The 23,270-nt window shown below is 49.3% G+C and overlaps 2 protein-coding genes across 4 annotated transcripts in view; one reads left to right on the top strand and one right to left on the bottom strand.

The window, feature by feature from the left end:
- The first annotated feature begins 412 nt into the window (after positions 1–412).
- XKR8 (XK related 8) lies at positions 413–3,425 on the top strand. Its single transcript, XM_053998800.1, has 3 exons — positions 413–750; positions 1,459–1,655; positions 2,388–3,425. The coding sequence occupies exons 1-3, from the start codon at positions 455–457 to the stop codon at positions 3,125–3,127; spliced, it is 1,233 nt and encodes a 410-aa protein (XP_053854775.1). The 5' UTR covers positions 413–454; the 3' UTR covers positions 3,128–3,425.
- Positions 3,426–4,385: 960 nt separating this feature from the next.
- Positions 4,386–23,270, bottom strand: part of EYA3 (EYA transcriptional coactivator and phosphatase 3) — a 41,770-nt gene continuing 22,885 nt past the window's right edge. For 2 of the 3 annotated variants that reach the window (XM_053998761.1, XM_053998762.1), the window contains 13 exons: positions 20,911–21,048; positions 16,197–16,279; positions 14,560–14,743; positions 13,642–13,781; positions 13,434–13,517; positions 12,783–12,872; positions 12,334–12,392; positions 11,180–11,337; positions 9,485–9,599; positions 9,014–9,135; positions 8,653–8,753; positions 6,023–7,826; positions 4,386–5,919 (listed from right to left, as the gene is read on the bottom strand). In XM_053998761.1, the coding sequence (XP_053854736.1) occupies positions 7,746–7,826; positions 8,653–8,753; positions 9,014–9,135; positions 9,485–9,599; positions 11,180–11,337; positions 12,334–12,392; positions 12,783–12,872; positions 13,434–13,517; positions 13,642–13,781; positions 14,560–14,743; positions 16,197–16,279; positions 20,911–21,048 (1,355 nt within the window). In that variant the 3' untranslated portion in view covers positions 4,386–5,919; positions 6,023–7,745. The remainder of the gene's footprint in view (positions 5,920–6,022; positions 7,827–8,652; positions 8,754–9,013; positions 9,136–9,484; positions 9,600–11,179; positions 11,338–12,333; positions 12,393–12,782; positions 12,873–13,433; positions 13,518–13,641; positions 13,782–14,559; positions 14,744–16,196; positions 16,280–20,910; positions 21,049–23,270) is intronic. The other variant, XM_053998763.1, reaches the window with a different exon arrangement.

Below are 23,270 nucleotides of genomic sequence, written 5' to 3'. Positions count from 1 at the left end.
AAGGGCAGTGTCCGAGCGCCCGGGCACCTCCACCCCGCTTCCCGCCGGGGTCAGACCTCGCTCGGGCCAGGCGGGTCAGGACTGCGTGGGCAGGGGCTGTGGAGGGACACGCGAGTCCGGGGCTGCAGGGCAGAACCGCTGCGGGAGACCTGCGGGGCTGCGGCCGGGAGGAGCGAGCCGGGGCGGGTGCTGCTTCCCGGGAAGGGGCCGGAGCGGCCCTGCCCCCGCCCGGGGCACCGCTGGGGCTGCGGGAGCGGGGCCGGCCCGGGGCGGGCACACGGCCCGGGGCGGGCACACGGCCCGGGGCGGGCACACGGCCCGGGGCGGGCACACGGCCCGGGGCGGGCACACGGCCCGGGGCGGGCACACGGCCCGGGGCGGGCCCTATCAGGGAGTGGGGCCGGCTCGTGCCGGCGCCGCCACCGCCGGTTCCGGGCCCGGCCGTGGGGCCCCGATGTCTCCGCGAACTGCCCCGCCGCGGTTCGGGCCGCTGCAGTTGGCGCTGGCGGCGGCGGGGACGGCGGCGGCCACCCTGGACCTGTGCATGGACGGGTGGGTGGCGGCGGGGTACGCGCGGCGCGGCCACCCCGGCTGGGCCGCGCTGTCGCTGTCGCTGCTCGCCGCCGCCTCAGCCGCCGCCCAGGCCTGCAGCTGGCTGTGGCTGCGCTCCGACCCGCCCGCCCTGCGCCCCGCCGTGCCCGTGGCGCTGCTCGCCGCCCTCCACCTCCTACAGCTCGGCTTCTTCTTTAGGTACGGCAGCCCCGCACCGAGTTCCCCGCGCGTCCTCGGGCATCCTCCGCCCCCCGCTCCGCCTCAGCCTCTCCTCGGGTGCCCGAGGGTGGACCCCTGTCCTGCCCCACCCTCCCTGGGTGCCCTCAGCTTCCCCCCGGTGCCCGACCCTCAGCAGTGAGGACCTTCCCTCCACTGAGGTGCGTGACCCGCAGCATTTCACCTCTCGGCCCCTCCCTGCAGCCGGGGGTGGCGGTGAGCGGTGCCTTGGCTGGGAGGGCCAAGAGGCTCCCGCGCAGAGCGGTTCGGCCCAGCCCCGGGCTGGAGCCGCACGAAGAGTGTCGGTGGGAGCGAGGGAAGTTTCCCTCGGGCTCTGCTCTGTCTCCCGGTGCTGTTGCCGCTGCCCTCTAAGCAAACGGAACAGCGCCCCGAAACCTCGTCGCGGCCTCGGTGCTCCCGGCAGTTGAGGGGAGCAGCGAGGCCGAACCGGGGGAAGGGAATAATCCAGGCAGGTCGGCTGAGATCGATGCTCAGGTTTTTACGCTTGCACTTCACCCAAGGCAGGGCTGTGGCTACTGTGGTGTGTGGTTTGGGCAGGGGGAAGGAGGGGTTTGGACACAAATCAGTGGGGTTTGTTGTCCTGACAGGAGTTCATTGAGCTGTCAGGGCAGCGTGGGGACCAAGGTGTGTGCTTTGCATGGCCCCTCACCACAGCTGGTCCCCACACAGGTGCATCTATGCTCTGAAAGTGGGCTGGAGGGTGTGCTGGGCAAAGGCAGAGGAGGAGGATGAGCAGAGACACATGGCCTTCCTCTCCCACGACATCAGCATGCTGCGTCTCTTCGAGACCTTCCTGGAGAACACCCCGCAGCTCACCCTGCTCCTCTACATTATCCTGCGGACAAACAAGGCTGAGCTTTCCCAGGGTGAGGGGTCTGGGGCCAAGGGAGGGGGATGCAGGGGTGCAGGCTTGGGGTCAGAGAGGGCTTGGGTGGGGCAGATCAGAAAGGCTGTCCAGGGGCTGGAGGACCCAGCAAGACACTTGCAGTGTCATTCTGCTCCCATGTCACTCCTTCCTTTGACATGTCACACTATAGGGTGGACCCCTGTCCTGCACTCATATGCCCCAATGGACCGTGCTGGGCCTGGGGTGAGGGGGGTTGAAGCGGTGGGACCACTGTGGTCATTCTTTTATGTGCCCCAGGATAGGCTGAGGGTCAGGTGAGAAATCAGGCACCTTCTGGGGAGTAGGGAGGTGCTGATTTTGGTATGGGTGAAGCACAGGCCGCTGAGCAGGGGCCGTGGTGCCCTTCCCGGGGTGGGGAGCAGGTGTCACTGCAGAGAAATGGGGAGCCCAACAACGTGGGAGCCAGCACTCACCTGCCTGTGTGGGCTGAGGGCTTCCATGCCTGGGAGATGGGCTCTGCAGAGCTGTTCAATCCCAGCATTTCTTCCTCATGTTCTGCACAAGGCCAGGCACCAGCCTGCTTGTCCTCAGGGAGGGCAGAAGGCCAGGGGAGAGATGCAGGTGCTGATGCTCTGACCCTGACAGAGCTGCTTTGTGAGCTGGGGGGAACCTCATTTTAGCAGTGGCGGGCAGGGAGAGGTTTGGGCCATCTTTTGATCCCCCCTCAGCATTTTCACCTCTGTGTTTGCAGGCCTGGGGATGGGCAGCGCGTTCCTGTGCGTGTCCTGGTCTCTGCTGGACTACCACCAGTCCCTGCGCTCCTTCCTGCAGGACAAGTACGAGCTGAGCCTGGCCTCTTCCGTCGTCTACTTCCTGTGGAACCTCTTCCTCATCTGCCCCCGCATCCTGGCGGTCGCCCTCTTCGCCCTGCTCTGGCCCTACGGTGTGGCTGTCCACTTCCCACTGGTGTGGCTGGCCATGTTCGTCTGGGTCAGCCTGCAGGGCACGGACTTCATGGAATCACGTGGCCCCGAGCAGCTTTACCGGGCCATGGTGGCTGTGATCCTCTACTTCAGCTGGTTCAATGTGGCACAGGGGAGGACGCTGTACCGCAGCATCATCTACCACGGCTTCATCCTGGTGGACAGCACGCTGCTGGCCCTGGCCTGGCTCTGGGGCCGGGCTCCCTCTGAGGAGCACCCATACCTCCTCCCCGTGGTCTCCGCAGCCCTGCCCTGCTACCTGCTGGGGCTAGGGCTGAGGGTCACCTACTACAAGTGGCTGCACCCCAACGTGCAGGTGCAGCAGGAGGGCAGATACGACGAGGTGGATGCCAATGGAGGGAGTGATGGGGTGGAGTTTCGCTCGTTTTTGGAACCAGACCTTGTCAACAGGCGGATGCAGTGGCTGGCCCAGGCCCACTTCTCCTTGTCCCAGCCAGCACAGCAGCACATCCTGAATGGGGCTGCTGCTGTGGAGTCAGCTGTCTGAGGGCAGCTCCTCTAAAGGGACATGAGGGGGGAGGTAGACTTGTTGGTGTGCCCCTGGTTGTGCCCCCCAGGCTGTTGTTTTGGACAGCTGGAGGGAGCTGGCAGAAACCAGGGGTGATGTGGAAACACCCAATGAGTCCCATGGCACTCAGCATGGCTCCCATGGCTGTACCCTCAAGGAAAGCCACAGTGTTTGTGGTGAGTCCAGCACTTCATGGCATATGGCTGCACTACTGTGTCAACTTTTCTTGTTATTTATTACTAGCTTTTTCAAAAAAGAAAACAAGAGCACTGGTTTATTTTCTCTGTGCTTCTCCTGTGCCTGCTGCTGCCATTGCTGTGCTGGGTTATGGGTGGTAGGGCAGGGAGGACCTGTTTCCTCCATGGTTGTGGCTATCTGACCTTTCTGTTTCCAGGCAGGATTTTCATCCTCGTGTTAGTTATGGTGTTAAGGTCAAAGCTCACCTGTTATCACTGTGTTCTGAGAGGGCTGGGGAAGGAGGCCTGTGCTGGGAGGAGTGGCTGCAGGGTGGCTCAGGGCTTCCAGTTTATTATGGACACCTCACGCTCCCTTGGCTGCCATTCCCACCACCACAGCCTGGGCAGCGCTCCCAAGGCCATGACCAGGCTGGTGTTGGCCACAGCATTTCTCAGCCCTTGGTGGCTGTTGGTGTGGTCAGTGTGCTCAGCACTGGGGTCAGTGCTGTGCCAGCTCCTGGGCACAGACACCCACCACTCCCCAGGGGGGGCTGCCTCCACCCAGCTCAGTGCCCAAACCCAGGCAGGCCCCAGAGCAGCCCCTGCCTTTTGCTGTTGCCCAGCTGGCAGCTGTGCCACATCCTGGCTGCCTGCAGCACTGGCCTTTGGCTCCTTTCCCCCATCTCCATCACATCTCTCCCAGCAGCCCATCCCAGGAGGAAACTGGGATCTGGATGCAGCTGGAGGAGCAGCTGAAATGGTGTTTCAACAGCTGCTCCTCTAAGCTCAGCCCTGCCCAAGGCCAGCCAGCAGCACAGGGTGGGAGAGGGGAGTTGCCTTGTGCAAAAGCAAATAGGAAGGGAACATTTTGTGCAGGAAGCACCATGTGCCTCCCCTGGACACCTCAGCAGGGCCCAGGAGCAGGTGCCTGCCCCACTGGCTCCCCAAGAGCATGGGGATTCTGGTGGCTGCACTGTGACCTGTGGCACCCTGAATGCTCCTGGTGCTGCCAAGACCGGCTCGGGCTGACACAGGGACAGAGAACAGGCTGAAGCACTGACTATAGAAAATAAAGACTTTATTATTTTTTTCCAGTTCACAGGACAGTTCCCACTACAGACCACGAACAGGCAAAGGCCCCACAGCCAGCAGCACCTGAGATCACCCCTCGTACAGAGCAAAAGAGGTGCTGTGGGCTCCAGGGGTCCTACTGCTTCCCACCAGTGCCAGCACAGACATCTCCCCAAGGGCTCTTGGAGGCAACAAATATTAGTGGATCAGGTGGTTTTAAAAGCCTCTCTGGCTGTGTTGAAGCTGAAGGGGAAGCCAGCAGCACCCAGGTGAGCTCAGGTGCTCTGGGCCTGCAGGCTGACTGTCCTTCAGGTGTTCAGGTTTGCTCTCCCATTACCCCTGACCTGACTGTAGCTGAACTGGTAACAGAGACAGGAGAAAAATCAATGCTTGGATAGAGATGCTGTTCTTGCCTCAAAAGAGACAGGAAAAGGCTTAAATTCAGCCAGTAGAGGAAAAAATAAAATAGCCAGGTCACCCCTTTATTAACAAACACAGAAATGTACCATCAACCTGCTATTATAAAAGTACTTTACATACATTCAAGGAAACATCATATAAATACCAGTATGAAATGTCAGTGGCTGCGAGTTCCACACTCAGCTAAAATTTTACCAACATCTTAAAATTTCCTTAAAACATTTGAAGTAAACAAACACAAAGCACAGCCAGCTGCCAGGCAGCTCAGGCCTGCAGGTCCAGCACCTGCTGCCAGTGCCTGGGCAAACCCAGCCCATCTCCAGCACGGCTCTGCTCAGCTGCTTCCGATGGGAGTGAAGCACATGGGCTGCTCGGCCGTGCCAGTGGTGGGAGGTTAAGGCACAGGTTTTAATCCCAAATTCAGCCAGCTGGAGTACGAGATATGCTCCCAACAGGCTGCTGCACAGGCTGGGACAGCTCCCCAACCTGCTCACAGGAGACCTTTGGATGGGCTGAGGGATGTTCAGCATCAGCACAGACTCTTCTGTGGCTACAACTGAGTCCTGATCCTCTGGTGACATTTCCAACCCTGGGAGCAATGAGGCTGCTCCTCACCACAGCTCTGGCACTTCACAGGGACCCCAGAGGAACTGGACTCTATGGACCCAGCAGTAAGGGAGCTGGAGCTGCCTCAGCTGCCTTGGAACAGGTGAACACACCTTGGCTCTCCATTTGGTGTAGACAGAGAACATCCCTGGCTCCTGCTCCCCTTTCCAAACCCACTGCTGAGCACTCCCAGCACAGCCTGTTTGCCCCCTAGGCTCTGCTGGGCCAGCAGCCCCCAGGGCAGCCAAAAACCTTTCCCTCTGCTGATCTTCCCAGTGACACCCACAGCAGACTCCTCAGATTTTCCTCATGGGATGAGCAGCTCCCACATGGACAGCATGTTCCTGCTGCAGAGCTCCTGGGGAAATACACAGACGCAGTATCCACCTGGGATCAGAGCACAAGGCTAACACCTGGCAAGGAGCTGAATGGAAAGCAGATTACTCCTGACTCCAGTGACCACCCTGGAGAATCACCTTTGATTCCAATTTAATTAAACTAAAAAAACAAAAAAAAACAAAACAAAACAAAACAAAACAAAACAAAAAAAAAAAAAAACAAAAAAAAACCAAAAAACAAACAAACAAACAAACAAACAAACAAACAAACAAAAAAAAAACCAAAAAAAACCAAACACCACCAACCAAACCCAAAGGGAAACTGGAGCTGGTATGTGAAACAGACCTCCCAGGTCCAGTCCCTGACCACCAGGTATCCAAACCCCTGGCTCCAGGCACCTTCTCCCTCACGGTCACTGGAGCTGGCCCAGGATCAGATGCTCCCAGGGCACAGCAGAGCCCGTGCAAAGCTAGCCCAGCAGCTCCCCCTGCACTGATGGAAATTAACCCTCAGTAATTAAAGCCATGAAAGGAATGCAGCAAACATCCCTGCCCATATGGGCACAGCAAATGGGTCAGCGTCCTCCCTGCAGTGACTTTCAGCCAGATGGGTGATGTGGGGTTGATGACCACGATCTGGAGGGGTCTGGGTGCAGCCACAGGTCTGGCTCTGCAGGAGCAGCAGCAGCAGGTTCTGGGGCACAGCATACACCTGTCCTCAGGGCACCTACTGATCTGGTGCCATCATCAGATAGTACATGGAGGAGACCACCAAACGCAACCTGAGTTGGCACAAAACCAGCCCCTGTGCCAGCCCCAGTCCCCAGCTGGCTGTTCCTGGCCAGGGGAGCTGCAGGTCACTGACTCCAGCCTCTACTCTGAGACAGTTGCAGAAAAATCAGCATCACCATCCCTCCCAAGTGCTCCATGCTGCTGAGTCACAGTGTCTTAGAAAATTAAGTCCCTCTTAACAAGACATTTGTTTGTCACTATGTAGTTAGGCTAATGCAAGGAATATAAGAAAATTGTATCTGATTCTACTAAAAGGAACTTACAAATAGGGTCAGGAACACAGAGGTGAAGGTTATAACATAGCCAGAGCCTTCTCTGCAACATTCATGAGGATTTAGGAATTAGATTATTCCTACTCCAGGTGAGGACTCAGTTCACATCTGAGCAGTATGCACCAGTCTGCTGTACCTGATGTTCACAGGTGATTTCATTTTCCTTTGCAGGGAAAATCTGTGGGATCTACAGTCCAGACCAAAGCTGGAATCCAGTGATCTCCTGCTGGCTAAAAGGGCTTCTAAACACATTGACTAGAAGCCACTGGGATCAACTCAGAACACCAATACTTGCCTCTACAAGGAACCACATATCCCAGAAGCATTCCCTTACCTTTATATTTTCCAGTAATCCCACACTGAGGAAAAAACATAAAGACATTGTAATAAATTAACTGTTTTGAACACCCAGGGAAGGAGGACACATTTTACAGCAATAGAGGTATTTTTGACATTTTCGTTAATATTTCCTATGAAAAAAACCCATAGCTCTTCGGCTTTGCAAAACAAGGGAGGTTTAAGCTCTGCCATCAGCGTTTTCCTATAAAAATAAATTTTTGTGTTTACTTGGGTTCTACAACTAAGCTGAATAGAAAGAAGAAGGCTCTTACACATAAATCTGCTGTTTTATGGCCCCTCCCTCTGGAGGCACCTGCCAGAGGCATTCAGCTGGCTCTCTAAGTCCCTTCTGCAGACAAGCTCTAGCTCTGCTGAGTCTAGGGCTTCTTCACAGGACACTTCTGGACTTGGCAGGGCCCGTGCTCCCGAGGAACGACCTGCTGTCATATTCCATTGTACAGTTTGCATCAGGTATGTTTTCTTCATCAAGCTGAAAGGTGAGTCCCCAAACATGTGAGATTTCTATCCCCCCAGTAATGGAGAGGGCTGGCGGGAGCTGCAGTCACGTCTTTGCTCCAACTTCTTACAGGAAGTCCAACTCAAGGGCTTGGTGAAGGGACACGAGGTCGGCGTGGTTTGTGATCCTCCAGAATGGCATGTTGTGCTGTAAAGAGAGAGGACAGCCAGGTTTATGCAGGGATTTTCAGCTGAGGTGAAAGCAGGCTGGGTGGAGCTGCAGGGCTGTGCAGTGTGGTGGTTCTGAGCACACCACTCTCAGGACAGACCTCACTCATATGCACATCTGTATCTGGAGCCCATCTTATGTGCACAGCTGTGTATGACAGCCACCAGCACTGACTGTCAGCTGCTCACGATGGAAACCTTGGCTGTGAGCTGCTGCTGCACCCAGGAATGCCTGTCCTGGGCTGACAGCTCTGGCACATGCCAGAACGTGTGAAGCCTGCAGAGTCAAGGTCCTGACAGTCATCTTTGCACTTCACTACTAATTAGCACAACTGAACAACCCATCCAGGCCTGTCCAAATCAATCAAACTCTTTGCTCCTTGTTTGTAATCCAGCCTAATGGCAGGTGATGTATTCATCTGCTGCTGTTCCTGAGCCCTGCACACTCCTGAGAAACTGCAATATCCTGATAGTCATGGGCTATGATCAGCATACAGAACCATAGAATCAAGGGTGGAAGGGACTTCCAAGATCACCGAGTCCAACCTTTCAACATGCTACACTAAAACACTGCTGACAAGGACAGTGTCATATGCAATCCTAAACAATAGTAAAAGAGAAACTTTAAACACCCAGGAGCCAGAAAACCGCCCATGTTAACATAATGGAAGATCTCTTACATCAAAGGCAAACTTTGCTCCTGGCTGCACTGGCCTGAAGAATTCAGCCGTGGAAGAAGAGTCCTTGTAGGGAAAGCCTGGCAGCAACTTCCCTTTGCATTGCCCCACCCCTGCAGTCAGACCCACCTGCTTGGCTGCGACCTCCTCGTCACGCCCATCTCCAATCACCACGTAGGTGACCTTCTTTCCAAACCGTGACACGATCCTCTCGAAGCAGCTCTCTTTACCTGCCAAACACAATCCCCCTGTAAGGAGCCTCAGGCAGAGAGAAACAGAGCCTGAACAGGCCCCTTCCTCCCAGTACAGAAACACTTCTTGTCTTACAGGGCAGGGGTAGCACCCAGTTCAGCTCCTGAGGCCAGAAGCATTGACCAGGTGAACCACAGCATGGGGCTGCTCAGCTGCAGAAATGGCATTTCCCCATGTAAAGATCCCAGCTAAGCCTCAGCAGATGGCACAATGCCAGAGGCTTGGCACAATCCCTTACCTATTTTTGTAGCACTATAAATATTTTCAATGGGAAACACCTCGCCCAATCCATACAGAAGAACTTTGGCAAGAGCTGGCATCAGTTGGGTGGTTGTGATCAGGATGTTCTCACAGTTTTTTCTGAAAGAAGAAAAACATTTGTAACAGCACATCTACAGGCAGTGGTGCCAGGAATGCTCTGGGCAGTCCAATCAGCTTCCCCAGGTGACATGTGCTTTGCTATCCTGCTTTCAGGAGGCATTTTAGGACAAGGTTTTGCCATTTTTGCTTGTTTGCCTCTGACAGAATTCCCTGTCAGAAAAACCATTTGGAGACCTTGCTAACTACAGGTGTTGCAGCAGAGAAATAGGTGAAGTTCTTGCCCTCAGTCACTTTGCAGCAGTGTGACACAGGCAGTGCCCAGCACAGCGCTGCACCCCAGGGCCAGAAAGGGCTGAGAAAGCCTCACATGTACTGCCAGGTTCCATACCTGGACTGGATGAGCAGCAGGGATTTTAATGCAGTTTCCAGCCAGGAATCTGTCAGCACTTCTATGTCGGTCCTCAGTCGCTGCAGAGCTTCCCTCTTCTGTGGGCTAAGCAGGCCTGCAAGGTGAGGAAGACGTGTTTGCCTGGCAAGTCTGACACGGGGAGGGCTGTCCCCCAGTGCACCAGCTGCCTGCTCTGCAATAAATAACACAGCTGAAGGCCTCTGGAAGCTGGACTGTCTGTCTCAAAGCAATGAAAGAAACCAGCTCACAGTGACATGAATGAGCCCCGACATCCATGCAGGAGTCTGACCGTGGGGAGCTGGGCAGACACTTATCTGCAATTATTTCAAAGCATTTCTCAGGATACAGGCAAAGGCACTTCTCTTATACAAAGTACTTGCAGTAGCAGGGTCCAAGGCCACAGAGCAGGGGAAGAACTCCTACAGTCACCCTCTCTGACTTTCTGCTTTCCAAGGACCCTTTCCACTTTAAGCCCTTTTACATTTCTTTTAACTACCCCCCCCTTCTTTTATTCCTATGCTTGTAATTGCTTTTAGATATAATTTTCTTCAAGCCTCCAGTTTTGAATTAAAAGCAGACAGAAGTGGAGCCCATTTCTGCTCCTGACAGTAAACACAGCAAGAAAGGAACACATGGAGCCTGCACATCTCTCCAATTTCCATCCATGATGTTTAACCCCCCCTCACTCCAGCCTTCTTCAACACCAGTCCTCTGCACTGAGGCCACAGAGGGACCCACAGCAGGCTGCACTGACAGCTGCTTCATCATGTAGCTTTCCACAGGTCCTGAAAAACTCTGCATCCAGGTTTCCCACAAGCAAAATACAAAATCACGGTCTGATCTCCCCTACAGGAAACCAGGTAACTGCAGCACACTGAACTGCAGACCTATACTGGCAGATTTTTAAGGCTGAAAGCTGTAGCTTTGAATACCTGGTTTTTAGAAAAAATGTCCCCCCAAAAAAACATTTATCAAGGTTTTTGTGTAGGCAAAGGGTACCCAAGACCACAACCAACCAGACCTAGTCACCCTACCAGGTGAGCTACTCCAGCAGTGTTCCTTTTCCAGGGATGGCAATGGCAATGCCAAGATTCAGACTAAACAGAAAATTCATCTCCATTTGCTCACTGTGGTTTGCATGATTATGACTGCTTTGGAGTTGAAAGGGAGGCAAAACTAGAAGGCTTTAAGTGACTTTGTGGAGAGAGAGCGGAGAAGTGCTATCAAACTGTGGGCCTGACAGCCCAGGGGTGACCACTGTATTTCCTGACAATGGCATGACCAAAGGCAGGCTTTGTGGAGACATGAACGAGACCTCCTGAGCAGCAGGGCAAATGGGTCATTCAGGCCACTGCTGAGCAGAGTGCCAGGCAGCCTTTCATACCAAATTAACAAAGGTATGGATAGGGATACTATTTGCACCAAAACCTTTGCCTCTAGGACTGAGTGCCTATCCTTATCTCCACAATAAATCACAGCCTGCACTGGCACACTGTTCAGTTTTGGAAGATGTACCCTCTTAAGATTCCATGGAAATTTGACCCCAGTTAGCACTAGGAGAATGCTTTATTTCTCATGTCCACACATCAGGAAAGCCAAAGCTCTGAGGAAGGACAGAGTGTGGCCCCACAAGCTCTGTTCAGTGCTCAGCCCTCAGTGCAGGTGACCACTCACCTCCGACGTTAGTTTTGTATTTGTTGTAGATCTCGCGTACCCTGCGGTAGCGGAAGGCCAGTTTCCTCATCCAGTCCACTCCCTGCACGCCCACCGAGGAGCTGTGGTTTGCATTGCTTCCCGAGCCACTGAAGCCATCCGTGGAGAAGTTGTAGTTGCTGTTCCAGGAAAGCAGATGTGTTAGGTGTGCCACAGCAGCAGAACCACTGCGCCATTTCTGGCGGGGCTGCCAAGGCAGCTGGAGAACGCCTCGGAGAGGAGCTGCACAAGCACCTTGGCACTTGGGGAGCAGAGCCTGGCTCCTGTGGGAATGCTGACATCCAACTACAGCTGTTGCTGGCCTGAACTGCTGCACTGATACAACTCCTTTCACACCCTCCACTACAAAACCTTCCTTTACTCTTTGGCTGCTCACTCCTCTGCCATACAGAGCATCCTTCCCACTGACCCCTTCCTCATCCTGCAGCTATGAACCCCAGCACATCACCTTCCAAACACAGCATCCATGCCTTTCCATCACAGCTGCAGCTCCACAAGCAGATGAACTACTTCAGCAGTTTATAACTGCAGAAAGCAAATCCTGCTTCACCACCTTCCCTGTATTTCTTTCTCCCTGACAGATCTTTCTCAGATTTTTTCATGAGCAAGTTCAGCTCAGTGAAAAAACCTACCTCCCCCTGTTTGAAAGTGAGCATCATTAAGCTCTCAGAGGGATGCAAACCACAGAGGGATTTTCAAAGACCAAGATCATAGAATCACAGGATGGCTTAGGTTGGATAGGACCTTCAAGATCATCTCATTCTAAACCCCTGCCATAGGCAGGGACGTTTTCCACTAATCTAATTAGAGTAACCATTAGATTAGGTTACTAATCTAATGCTGTCATCATGAGATCTGAAGTGCTCGTTCTCCATTCCTCACTTGTCATTTGAACACAGAGGCAGCATTCAACAGTGGACAATGTAATTCACAATATAATTTCAAAACTCTTAATGCTTTGTAGGTCTTCAAAGAAATGCCTCCCAGCAAACACTTTGCCAGGTTTTGTCCCCAGCACAATGCTGAGCTCCATCTCTTAACCCCATCTGCATTTGAAGTCTTCACAAAACCTGATTACATCAGCAATACATTTTCTGCATTCATCAGTACAGCACCTTAGATCCTGGCCATTGTCATCAGATGCCACATCTTCTATGTGTACCTGGTCACACTCCTGTTAAAGACAAAAAAACCCCAAAAATAAAGTCACGTTGTGGTAATCCAGAAACACACTGACATTTGCAGATTAAAGAAACTGTGATAGAAACCAATCCCTTCACACTTCCCAACAGCAACAAGCCATGCCACACTGCCATGTGCTCACCAGTCCAGAAATGCAAATACAGGATGGACCAGACATCACTCTTTTTTATTTGTACAGGTTCAAGCAAAAACCCAGCAGAAACTCAGAGAGCTCCTGATACTAGGAGGCTGCAGAATGCCTGTCTCAGTTAAGAGTGCCCCCCTGATTTGGCTGTGCTTACAACAATCAGTAAGCAAGAGTGAGGTGTAATTCTGACAAGGTAACGTGGAGTTCTGCCTTTCAAATACATTTGCCATGTACCTCCAAGTCATTGAAAAACAAGTGAGTATCAGCAACTTCAAAAATCATCTCCTCCATGGACAGACCTGAGCCAATCACTAGAGTTGGATCCTGGAAAAACACAAAAAGAAAATGTAAATGCACTGTGGATACAGGAAGAAGGGAATTGTCATAAATCTCTCATCAGTTAAATTGCACAGAGTTTTCCACTGTATATCAAACCTGGCACAATTCCAGCTACAGTCAATGGTGTGAACTACAATTTCCCTAGTATTTTAAACAACTTAATTAAAAAAACCAAAAAAAACCAAACACTTCAAGGCTCCCCATGAGAGACTGATACATTTTCACAGTCAGCATATACAAAGCATTCAAAAATCTGCAATGCATTTTGAAGGAGAAAAATCACTTCTTTCCCCTATGTGCGAGGACCTCAGTTATTCCCAGTGAGGATGAAACCAGTTTGACAGACTTGCATTGTAAGAAGGGATGTCCACACCCTAACTCTGTATAAAGCCAAATTTAGTTCTTTCCCTGCTCCAAACTGCCAACAACTTAAAAGTACCACTGTAGAGAGTTTAAAAAAAAACCCAAACTATTCCTTTTCCAAAGACCAACATTTAATTCTGCATGACAGAAATAGGTTTTCTTCCATGGAAAAGACAGTATTACCTTGCCATATTTTTGAGCATAAGACCCTGTGAGAAGAGAATGGAAGATGATGATGGTCTCATCCAGGTCCCAGAGAAACACCCGCTGCAGAGAGAACAAGAGTAGGTTAGAAATTGAATGAATTTCATGGAATGAAAAAAAGGGAGGAGAATTTTCACCATCACACTATTCTGCAATGCTACCTGTAGAAAAGAAGATCACTATTTACCTCCAGTTCACTGTCCTGTGAGGAGGAGGTATCTGCTTTCCTCTTCCCTCTGTTCTTTCCAGGGATGTTTTTTCTTGCTTGCTCATCTAACTCTTTACTTGCTGTTGCTCTTGGTAGCAAAGGACTTGTGGATGCATCTCCTGGAAGAAAGAAATCACACAGGTTTCATCTCCTTGTGTCTCAAAACAAACACCAATACAACACTGGCCACAAACCACCTTAGCAAAAGCTAAGATGTAACTTTACTATGTGGATGCAGTAGTAGTTGAACCGTGATTAGAACATAAACCATAATTTCTTTGTCCCATCATTTCAGAACAGCTCTGTCTCCTCAATTTAGTCCCCCAGAACTATTGCAAGAGCTACTGCCTGCAGAGCAAAGCCAGAGCAGAGACCCTCCATCCTAAGGCCTGGAACCCTGCAGTCATTTCACTACCCTGGAACTACTCTATTACTCAACTATGTCTACTTTATTTAATAGACAGTTGAATATGAAAGAGTAACAGTGACGATGTTGGCCCTGAAGACACAGCCTTGGCCAAGCAGCATGGCCATGACTGACAGGGAGATGTGATGGAGCCTGTCCTGCTACTGCTAAGAACACCCTTCTTAGGGAAGGAGTACATCACCTCCTGCAGCCAGGTGTTCAGAGTACTCCCACTCTCTGGGGCACACAGAGTGGTGCAGGGTGTCCTGGAAGAGCAGCAGTAGAAGGCTTCTGATACGTAAGTTTGGCTGGCCCACCATAATACTCTGCACACCAGTGAGACCAGGAAGGTCTCAGGAAGGCTCTGACAAGGAAGACAAGTGTCCCATTGGGCCCAGCATGACAAAATGCTGCAGGTACCCTCTGGAGATGTTTCCCCACACCTGCCCCCTGCACTGTTTAGCAGAGGTGTTTCACAGACCCCGCCTCACCAGAGGAAGGTCTCTGCACCGCCCGTGCTGGCACCAGGGCATTTGGTTTCTCCTCTGGGTACGTGCTCGTGGCTAATGCCAAGCTTTCCGTGTTGCTGTCTGCTGGTGGCACCACTCCGAAGCCTGAGCTCGGGTAGCAGGTCTGGTAGTGACTCTGGCCAAGGATGGTGTACGTAGGATATTCCTGTTGGGGGAGAGAGTTAGTGATGGTAGGAAGGACATTTCATTCAGAAAACACTCGGAATCAGGATGACTTTTGTATTAGAATATCCTGTCCAAGAAAAATCCCAGCAAGAGCAGAGTCTGACTTTTTGCTGTTTCATTCTGCATATGAAGACATTCCCAAAAAGGGCTGAGAGCTCTGGCTGCCCAGTGGCCCCTGCACAGGCAGGTTTTGCAGAGACCAGTGATCACAGGGCCATTCCTCTGCTTCCAGTGTCTGCAAAAATTAATTCTTAATGAATGAAGTGACAGTAACAGGAGAGCTGAGTGAATGACAAGACATCAGTGCACTCTGTGCTCAGGAATGTGTGGTTTTGTCCTGCATTTGACTTCCTGCATTTGACAGTGACAGAAAGTGACCTTGGGCCTTGCTGAGGGCACAACTACAGGATAATTGGCCCTTACTCATGTCCTGACTTCATCAAGCAATAATTCTGCATGCTGGAAGGTATCCATTTATGAAAACTACTTATTTCATTTAGGAGATCGCTCAGCACCTGGAGCTGTGCTTGAGGATTTTAACTTCTGCTAGTAACAGTAAAAAAAGCAGTGACCCCAAATGTCACATGACACTGCTCTGGTACACAGTGCTCTCCTGATTTACTTGAAGAGCAGCCTGGGTTTGTGAACCAGGTACCTTGGTCTGAAATACTAAAAGAAAATGTTTTTCCCCCCCTACAAGCTTACATTTAAAAAGCAACAGCATAAGCACAGAGGGATTTTTGTGCATCCATTGCGTTTTCCACACTTCCTGTATTCTCCTTCTGAAAAGCTGGACACTGAAGGCTTCCCTTGTATAACCAAGTACTCAGAATGGCACTTAACCACACACAGAGGAAACAGGCAGGGGAAAATGGTCTTTGTTAGCTTGTCTCACTTTGTTCTAGTCTACCATCAGAATGCACACCCCACTTTATTGGGTTGGGGTTTTGTTTGTGTACCTCATTTCCTATTCTTGCTGAGGGAGAACAAAGGCGCTCAAAAAACATCCAACTCTAACCCTCCCTGCAGGTTTAGTCCTCAAAATAGCTGAATTGAGATGTTTAAATAGCAAGAGAGGTGGAGGGGAAGAAACAATTCAGCTATTTTGAGGACTAAACCTGCAGGGAGGGTTAGAGTTGGATGTTTTTTGAGCGCCTTTGTTCTCCCTCTCAGTTTTAAGACTCACCTCACAATTTGCAGATGAGGCAAAAGCTTTGAACAGATGAAGTGAATTTGTTGGAAAGGCCAAAGGGAGAAGCATCATGGTTAAAGAGACAGCAGGAGTGATTTGGTGACTTTGAGTTACACACTGAGCCCCACAGCTCCAGCACCACTGTGCTCCATTTGAAGTGACATTTCCATGTTAAGTTTTGAGCAACATGTTAAACAAAGGTAAAGGAGATGGTGCACATAAATTTACCAAGAAGTTTTACCTGTGAGATGCTGGCTACTGCTGATGTGGAAATATTGACAACAGTTGAGGATGTAGAGACTGGACTGGCATTGGTAGTTGGTGCTGTAAAATTGATAATTACTGCATTAAATATTCTAGAAAAGCATAAGAAATGAGAAGTTGTGAAATAAATACTTACTAGGCAAATGTGCAAGCATTTAAACACATTCATGTCTCTTTTCTTGATTTATTCTGATTCATTTTCAACTGCTACTGATTGATCATCAGAATGGGACTGTTGTCTTATCAAAACATGCAGTAAAGATGTAAAACTTGCTAACACCCAAAAAAGGACTGGGGTGTATTTTGACACCAGTCACATTTCAGTTGGGTTTACAGGAAAGGAGAGCTAGTACATCTTTAAAACTGTCCTTTCCAATGGTCCAGAAACCTTTTCCCTCCATGAGTGCTAAGCAATTGGTGCAGAATTAAAAAGGTTTTACATCTTTACTACATATTTTGATAAGACAACAGTCCCATTCTGATGATCAATCAGTAGCAGTTGAAAATGAATCAGAATAAATCAAGAAAAGGGACATGAATGTGTTCAAATCAATTCTGTTTAAAAAAAAACTGCATCATTTTTAGTCTAATTAGATTTAAAATTTAAGCAAACATTAAGAATATTTCAAATAGTAGAAAAAGAGTGTTTCCTGCTGGAGAAAGCGAGCATCTCTCCCAACATCCCTGTATCTAGAGCTGCATTTTGGATATGACTTTCTGAAATAATCTGTCAACAGCTCCTAGGATGAATTCTTAGGGATGTGTAGTTGTTGGCACCACCTTGAAGATGTTTTATAAGCTTTGTGTCACTGCATTCAGTTCTTCCAAAACACAGAAGAGGCTGCTAGAGCAGCACTTGGGAACACCAGTGGTTTAGCAGTTTTGGGGGGATTGCAGACACAGGGCCACTCCATTAAACATTCCTCAACGTGGGGTTTTGGGACTCACAAGGATGATAAAAAATAATTAAATCAGCAGGAACAAAACCAGAATGTACAAAACCAGATGCCACCAAGAACTAATTTCTTTTCTAAACCACCTTCCTCTGCACACAAATAAAACAAAAAAAAAAATCACTCTTAGATGCTTATATAGACTTGCAGAAATTCACAGTATCCCTTACCTTACCATCACTCTGAGAAAAACCCTTGTTTTCTGCAAATACCACCACACAAAATTCACCCCAAGAACTCAAGCTTCTGAAGGCTTCAGTCCTGCTCCCCCAGGGAAATGGCCCCACCATGAACTCTAAATTAGTGTATGCTGTGCTATGACAACCACCAATACTACCTGGTGCCTCCTGGAAAGAGGAATGGATCCAAAATACGCTTCAAAAAAGTTAAGAAAACAAAAGAAACAGATCTTAAAAAATGTGTAGAAATACACATGATTTACAGGAGATGAGAAATATGAAGGGTGACATCTCTGTGGAAGCAGAAACGAAGGGAAGTAATTAGCCCCAGAAACATTTAGAAAAAGGCAAAAGGGCTGCACTGAACAGCAATAATGGCAGTGAAGACACTCAAGGACCCACAGCTACTTGAAGCCCAGCAGAGTGAGGCAAGGAATCTGTCACAGACACTCCTCATAAGCAACTGCTTGAAAACAGGGGCAGTTTCCAAATAAAGCTCCTTCCAGTTACACATCATGGAAACTACCATGGCTGTTATCACCTACAGAGAAGGTCCCTTCCTAGGCCCTATGAAGCCCAGCTCTCCAGAAAAGACCCTTGCTAACTGAACAAACCTGCCACTCAGCTGGGGCAGAGCAAGTCTCTGGAAGACAGACTGTTACACCACTGTTCTCAAGACTGTTACGGAGAGGAAACAGAAAGTGATTCTTATCTGTAATGCTCTGCTGAGGCTGCTTCTCCACTGAGATTGATTACAGAAGTTAAGAAATGAGAAAAAAGGTTTGGCATTCCCTCACATGAACTTCATTGTTTATCTTAACTCTGGTCTTCCTCCAACAGGACTTTTTAATAATCCTGTATCTAAACATTGTTACATACCAGATTTTTTCAAACAGTTCCCACCACACAGATGAACCAATTCTTTCTGCACTGTGGGCCACTTCCTTTTACCTGTGAATGGGCCAGAACCATGCAAAAATATTTGGCAAGGATTTGCCAAACATGACCTCAAGGGCTGAGGTTTAAAGACCAGCAAACACAAGTACTGCATTAAACATGCCATAACTCTTTTCCTTTCTTTATCCCCCACTTCTTCATCCTCAGATATTACATCCCTGCCTCCTCTACCTTATTAATCCAAATCTGCTTTGCTTCAATCATTTTCAAAGAGCCAAAACCAGAATAATGCACTGAAATTCCCCGGCAGTGGGTCAGCATCATTGCACAGCTGTGTCTCACCCTGCTGATTTGAGTGGAGAGAAAAGACAGATATTCCAGGGATTACTACTGAAACAACTCTGTCCATCCTTCCAGCTCTGCTCTCCACCACCTCCCTGACACCAGCCCCTGTACTGACCTGAACCCTTGGTGGGCTGCTTGAGAAGGAAATATCACAAATCTGAAAAAGGAAAAGTTTCCTGCGAGTCTGCAAAAGGTTTTTCCAAAAAACAACAGCATTTGCACAACTGGAGTGAGTTTTGCACACTTTGGGGTGACTTGTGCACACTTTCAGAGAGCAGCCTGCAGGGAAATTTCTCACATCACACATTCTCCCAGCAGCACAAATTAAAATCCTTCTCCTGTGTGAAACTCTGACAAAGCTGGGGTTGAGCAGTTTACAGAAGAGAAGACTCCAGGGAGACCTTAGAGCCCCTTCCAGCACCCAGAGGGGCTCAGAGAGAGCTGGAGAAGGACTTTGGACAGGGGACAGAGTGACAGGATAAGGGGGAACAGCTTCCCACTGCCAGAGGGTAGGGTTAGATGGGACATTGAGAAGGAACTCTTGGCTGAGAGGATGCCCAGAGCAGCTGTGGCTGCCTCATCCCTGGAAGTGTCCAAGTCCAGGCTGGACAGGGCTTGGAGCAACCTGGTCTAATGGAAGGTGTCCCTGCTCATGGCAGAGGGGTTGGAAGTGGATAATCTTTAAGGTCCCTTCCAACCCAATCAAGTCTGTGATTTTATAATTCTACAGAGCAAGGCCTGACATGGGTCTGTCACCTGAGCAACCCCAGGGATCCACCTGCTCCCCACGGGACATCACTGGGAAATCTGGCAGGGGTCACGTTGTGTAGCACCATTCCTGACCCTTGGCAATTAAAGCTGGTGCTGTGAGACACAGTAAGTCATTCTGCTGGTTGGACTGTGGGAAGGAGGGTTATGCTGGAAGAAGGGAGTATTTCCAGTACTGCTTTCCTTGTGTTATGAATGTGAGAAGTGACTTAAGGGTAAATACTACACTGAGCCATTGACTGTCTCAATAATGCAAGCTGAGCAAGTACCATTAAGCAAACATTAGGAATGTTTAATTATAATTTTTAATAATTTTTAAGACTTATCCTCCTTTTCTTGACTCTCATGAGACCACATCTGGTTGTGGCATTCAGTTTGGCCCCTCAAGCACAAGAAACATGTTGATAAAGTTCAGTGGGTCTGCTAAAGAGACACTAAACCACTCAGGGATCTGGAGAACATGCCCTGCAAGGGACATGTTCCAGCTAGGAGAGGAGGTGGCTTTGGGGACTTGATGCACCTGCTGGTACCTGCATGGACATTAGTGAGAGGACAGACACAGGCTCTTTTTGCAGGTGTGCAGCAGCAGGAGAAGAGAAATGGTCAGAACATGGAAGAGGGAAAGCTCTGAGCCAACAAAAGAAAAACACTTCATCATAATGACAGTCAGGTTCTGGAACTGGCAAAATTTCCATCCTTGGAGGTTTTGGAGATCTAACTAGATAAAGCTCTGAGCAACTTGGCTCTGAATTCTGTATCAACTACCCTTTGAGCAGGAAGCTGAACTAAAAATTTCCTCAAGTCCCTGAATTATTCTGTGAAAATATTCTACAAGACATAGATTACAAATTCCTGAGATGCTTTATAAAATTTCCAGAGAAGGAGACAAATTTTCACCATTTGTCACCGAAACATAAATGGCAAATTCCAGCCTAAAGAAAAGTTATCCATTTGCACATATGTGCCATAAGCAACAATATTCCATTATTCAGCTATCTGGCACATTCACCCCTAAAAACTGCTGTGGAAGCTGGTGAAATTCAGCACCTGCCTTCTTAGATGTGACACTTCTAGCAATTACAGTATTTGACTGGTAGTTCTGTACTGAGAAATTCACTTCCTAGCAGATCTACCAACCCGGTGTCTGTGATATTCAAGAGCCTTCTACCTCCAGAAGGAATTAAAAACAAATGTTTAAAAACCTCACTGCAGTCAGCATATTTCCTGACATCAAGCTAAGAACCACAAACAAAGAGAAATGCAAGAGCATTCCCAATAAAGCATGCAGGAACACAACGTGTAGTCTCTCCTTCCCCTTCCCATTTGCTCTTCACCCTGTTCAGCCCAGCAGCATGGCACCAACGAGCCAGCCTGGTGCACACACAGGTATGAGGCAAATCCAAACCCAGAAACACACAGGCACAAAGAGAAAAGAGGCAAAGCATGAAGAAGCATGCACAAACCAAGGACATGCGTGCAAGCCTCTCTAGTTTGGTATCTGGACTCAGCTAGGTGGAGAGAGATGCAGATAAAAACCATGCCAAGTTACCTTCAATGGAATAAGAATAATGTGCTGGGCTGGGCTGGCTTGTGGTTAACCCTGTAGTGCAGGTAAGAACACTGTGCTGACTTGTAGATGGAGTCTGAATTAAACCACTTTCAGGTTTCATACCTGGCCACAGTGCACCTGAATCAGATAAATTGGACCAGTTACAAACAAATATGCTGGGACCAAACAGCATGCTCCTCAGATTAAGATTTTTGCTCATCACAAAAGCAAGTAACAAATGACATATGGAAAATGTTTAATTTTGGCAATAGTAAGTGCTGACTGTCAGGCTGTGCAGGGATTAGAGCTGGTGACAAAATGGCTAAAAAAGAGAAAAATTAAAAGCATCAAGAAGACTAATTTGCAAAGCTTTTAACTGAAAATCTGTTTGTGTCACTAAGATTCACTGCCCATGCAGATAATGGACCTGCCAATGGCTGTGATTTTGGGCTGAGCTGCACAGCATTGCAAGTGACATCAGCTGTTACACAGTGAGGCCAAAGCTGGGATCTATGAAGGCCAAGTTCAACACTTCTACTACTTCACTGGCCTTTGGGATGAGTATTTTAAACCAAACCACAAGTCAGTAATTTTCCTAGACTGACAACAACAAATACAGACCTAAAAAAAAAATTTAAAATCTGAATGTTTCTTCCAGACTTCCTGTTGTTTTGGAATGCTTTTGTAAGAACCCTGGGCACAGCATAGAGAGCAGAGTGACTGTAATTATGTGTACAGGGCACACTCAGCATGTGGCTCAGCTTGGGTGCTGTGTTAAGGTCAAGGTCTCTGCACTGATGGGTGCCAACAGTGTCCAACTGAGGCAGCTCAGCTCAGGCCTTGCTCTTCAGGGTTCTTCAGGCTTTCATTTGAGTGTCTCCAATTCTACAGCCAAAGTCAAAGACAGTTCTCCCTGGCCCTGGTTAGGAAGCAGAAATATTTTGAGAGGATCTACTTACAAACAAGCAGGAGTGTGCAAAGCAGCAGAACAAAGGACGTTTGGAGCTAGACAGAGTTCAGGGCCATCAGAAAGACCATCCTCTTTTTAAACACCTCAAAAACAGTACCAAGGCTGTGGAAGCCACCTGCAGCCCTTCACCCTCTCCAGCTGGATTGAGCCATAGGCTATGAGCTCTAGGTTTCTTACCTAAAAGACATGGGAGACTCCATCAAGCTGGATATGAGCAGCAGCTCCAGGAGGTCGCTCCATGCTGCAGCTCTGTCAGCATTAAATTCTGCAATGGCCCTTTGATTTATTTACATATTTGATCTCAAACTGACACCTATAAGTCAACTTAAATCACTCCCCTCTGCACAGTCACCTCAGGGTTTGACTCTTCAACTCTCAAGTTGTGTCTTCGTTAAGGTTTCAAACCTCCAGAACCTCAATAATTAGCAAACAAAAAGGAAAGGCTGATTTAAGAAAGACTGTAGATACACTGCAGAAACTCCAGAACAAAACATATGGGGAAAAAGATCTTCCAAGGAGAGTGGGAGTAGCTGTGTTTGTTTAGCCTAGAAAGGGAGTGCCAGCATCTCCAAATGGGTGAGCAGTTTTCACAGGGGACAGTAACCAGAAGCTCCTTAGGGCACAAGACAGAGGAAAAGGAGCAGTCAGCAACACAATGAGATGGCCACATGACATGCAGAAGTGCCAAAGAACCAGACAGCGAAACACAAACCCAGCCTGGATGCCATGGGATAATGAGCACACGGGGAGTGTGGCAGGTCAGACACACACAGAGGTGTTGGCAGTGCTGGCTGGCTGCCAGTGCAGGAGTGATTCACGTCATGTGCTAAGGCATCTTTCAGCCCCTGCCTTCCATCACTGTCCTGCTGTTACAGGCATATCCTTTATACTTTCTATAGAGCCAGGCACACTCCTGGACTGCTGGCATATGTCCTTCCCCTCTCATTCTGCAGGCAGCATTATAAGCTAGCACAGCCTCAAGGATGATGGAGGAGAAGCTGTGAGAGGGGGAACAGGACTTCCATGTCCAACAGCAGCACTGTATGTCACAGAATGTCACAGCACACATCTACATACATGGTAAGGCCCCACACAGGACATCCCATCACTTGTAGGTTTTTCTTGAGTTAATGTAATCCATGGTGTTTCTAAAACCAGCTTACAGCTACACATATGCAGCCTGGATGTCACCACTCTTATTGTAATGCTTCTTTAATAAAATCTCTCCAGTCCACAAGGACATCCAATGCAGAACGATGCATTGAACACCAAGAGAGGTGACAAATCAGCAAGAGCAGAGCTCATCCCTTCTCTAAAAGGAGCATCCTGACTTCAGCTGCCTCCAGACTATGCTTGTGTTTGTCAGCTTGCTTGAATTTCATGCTGATTT

The sequence above is a fragment of the Vidua macroura genome, chromosome 25 (assembly GCF_024509145.1).
Source record: "Vidua macroura isolate BioBank_ID:100142 chromosome 25, ASM2450914v1, whole genome shotgun sequence".
Taxonomy (NCBI): Eukaryota; Metazoa; Chordata; class Aves; order Passeriformes; family Viduidae; genus Vidua; species Vidua macroura.
The sequence above is the reverse complement of the archived record's forward strand: the minus strand, read 5'-3'. Positions and strand labels throughout refer to the sequence as shown.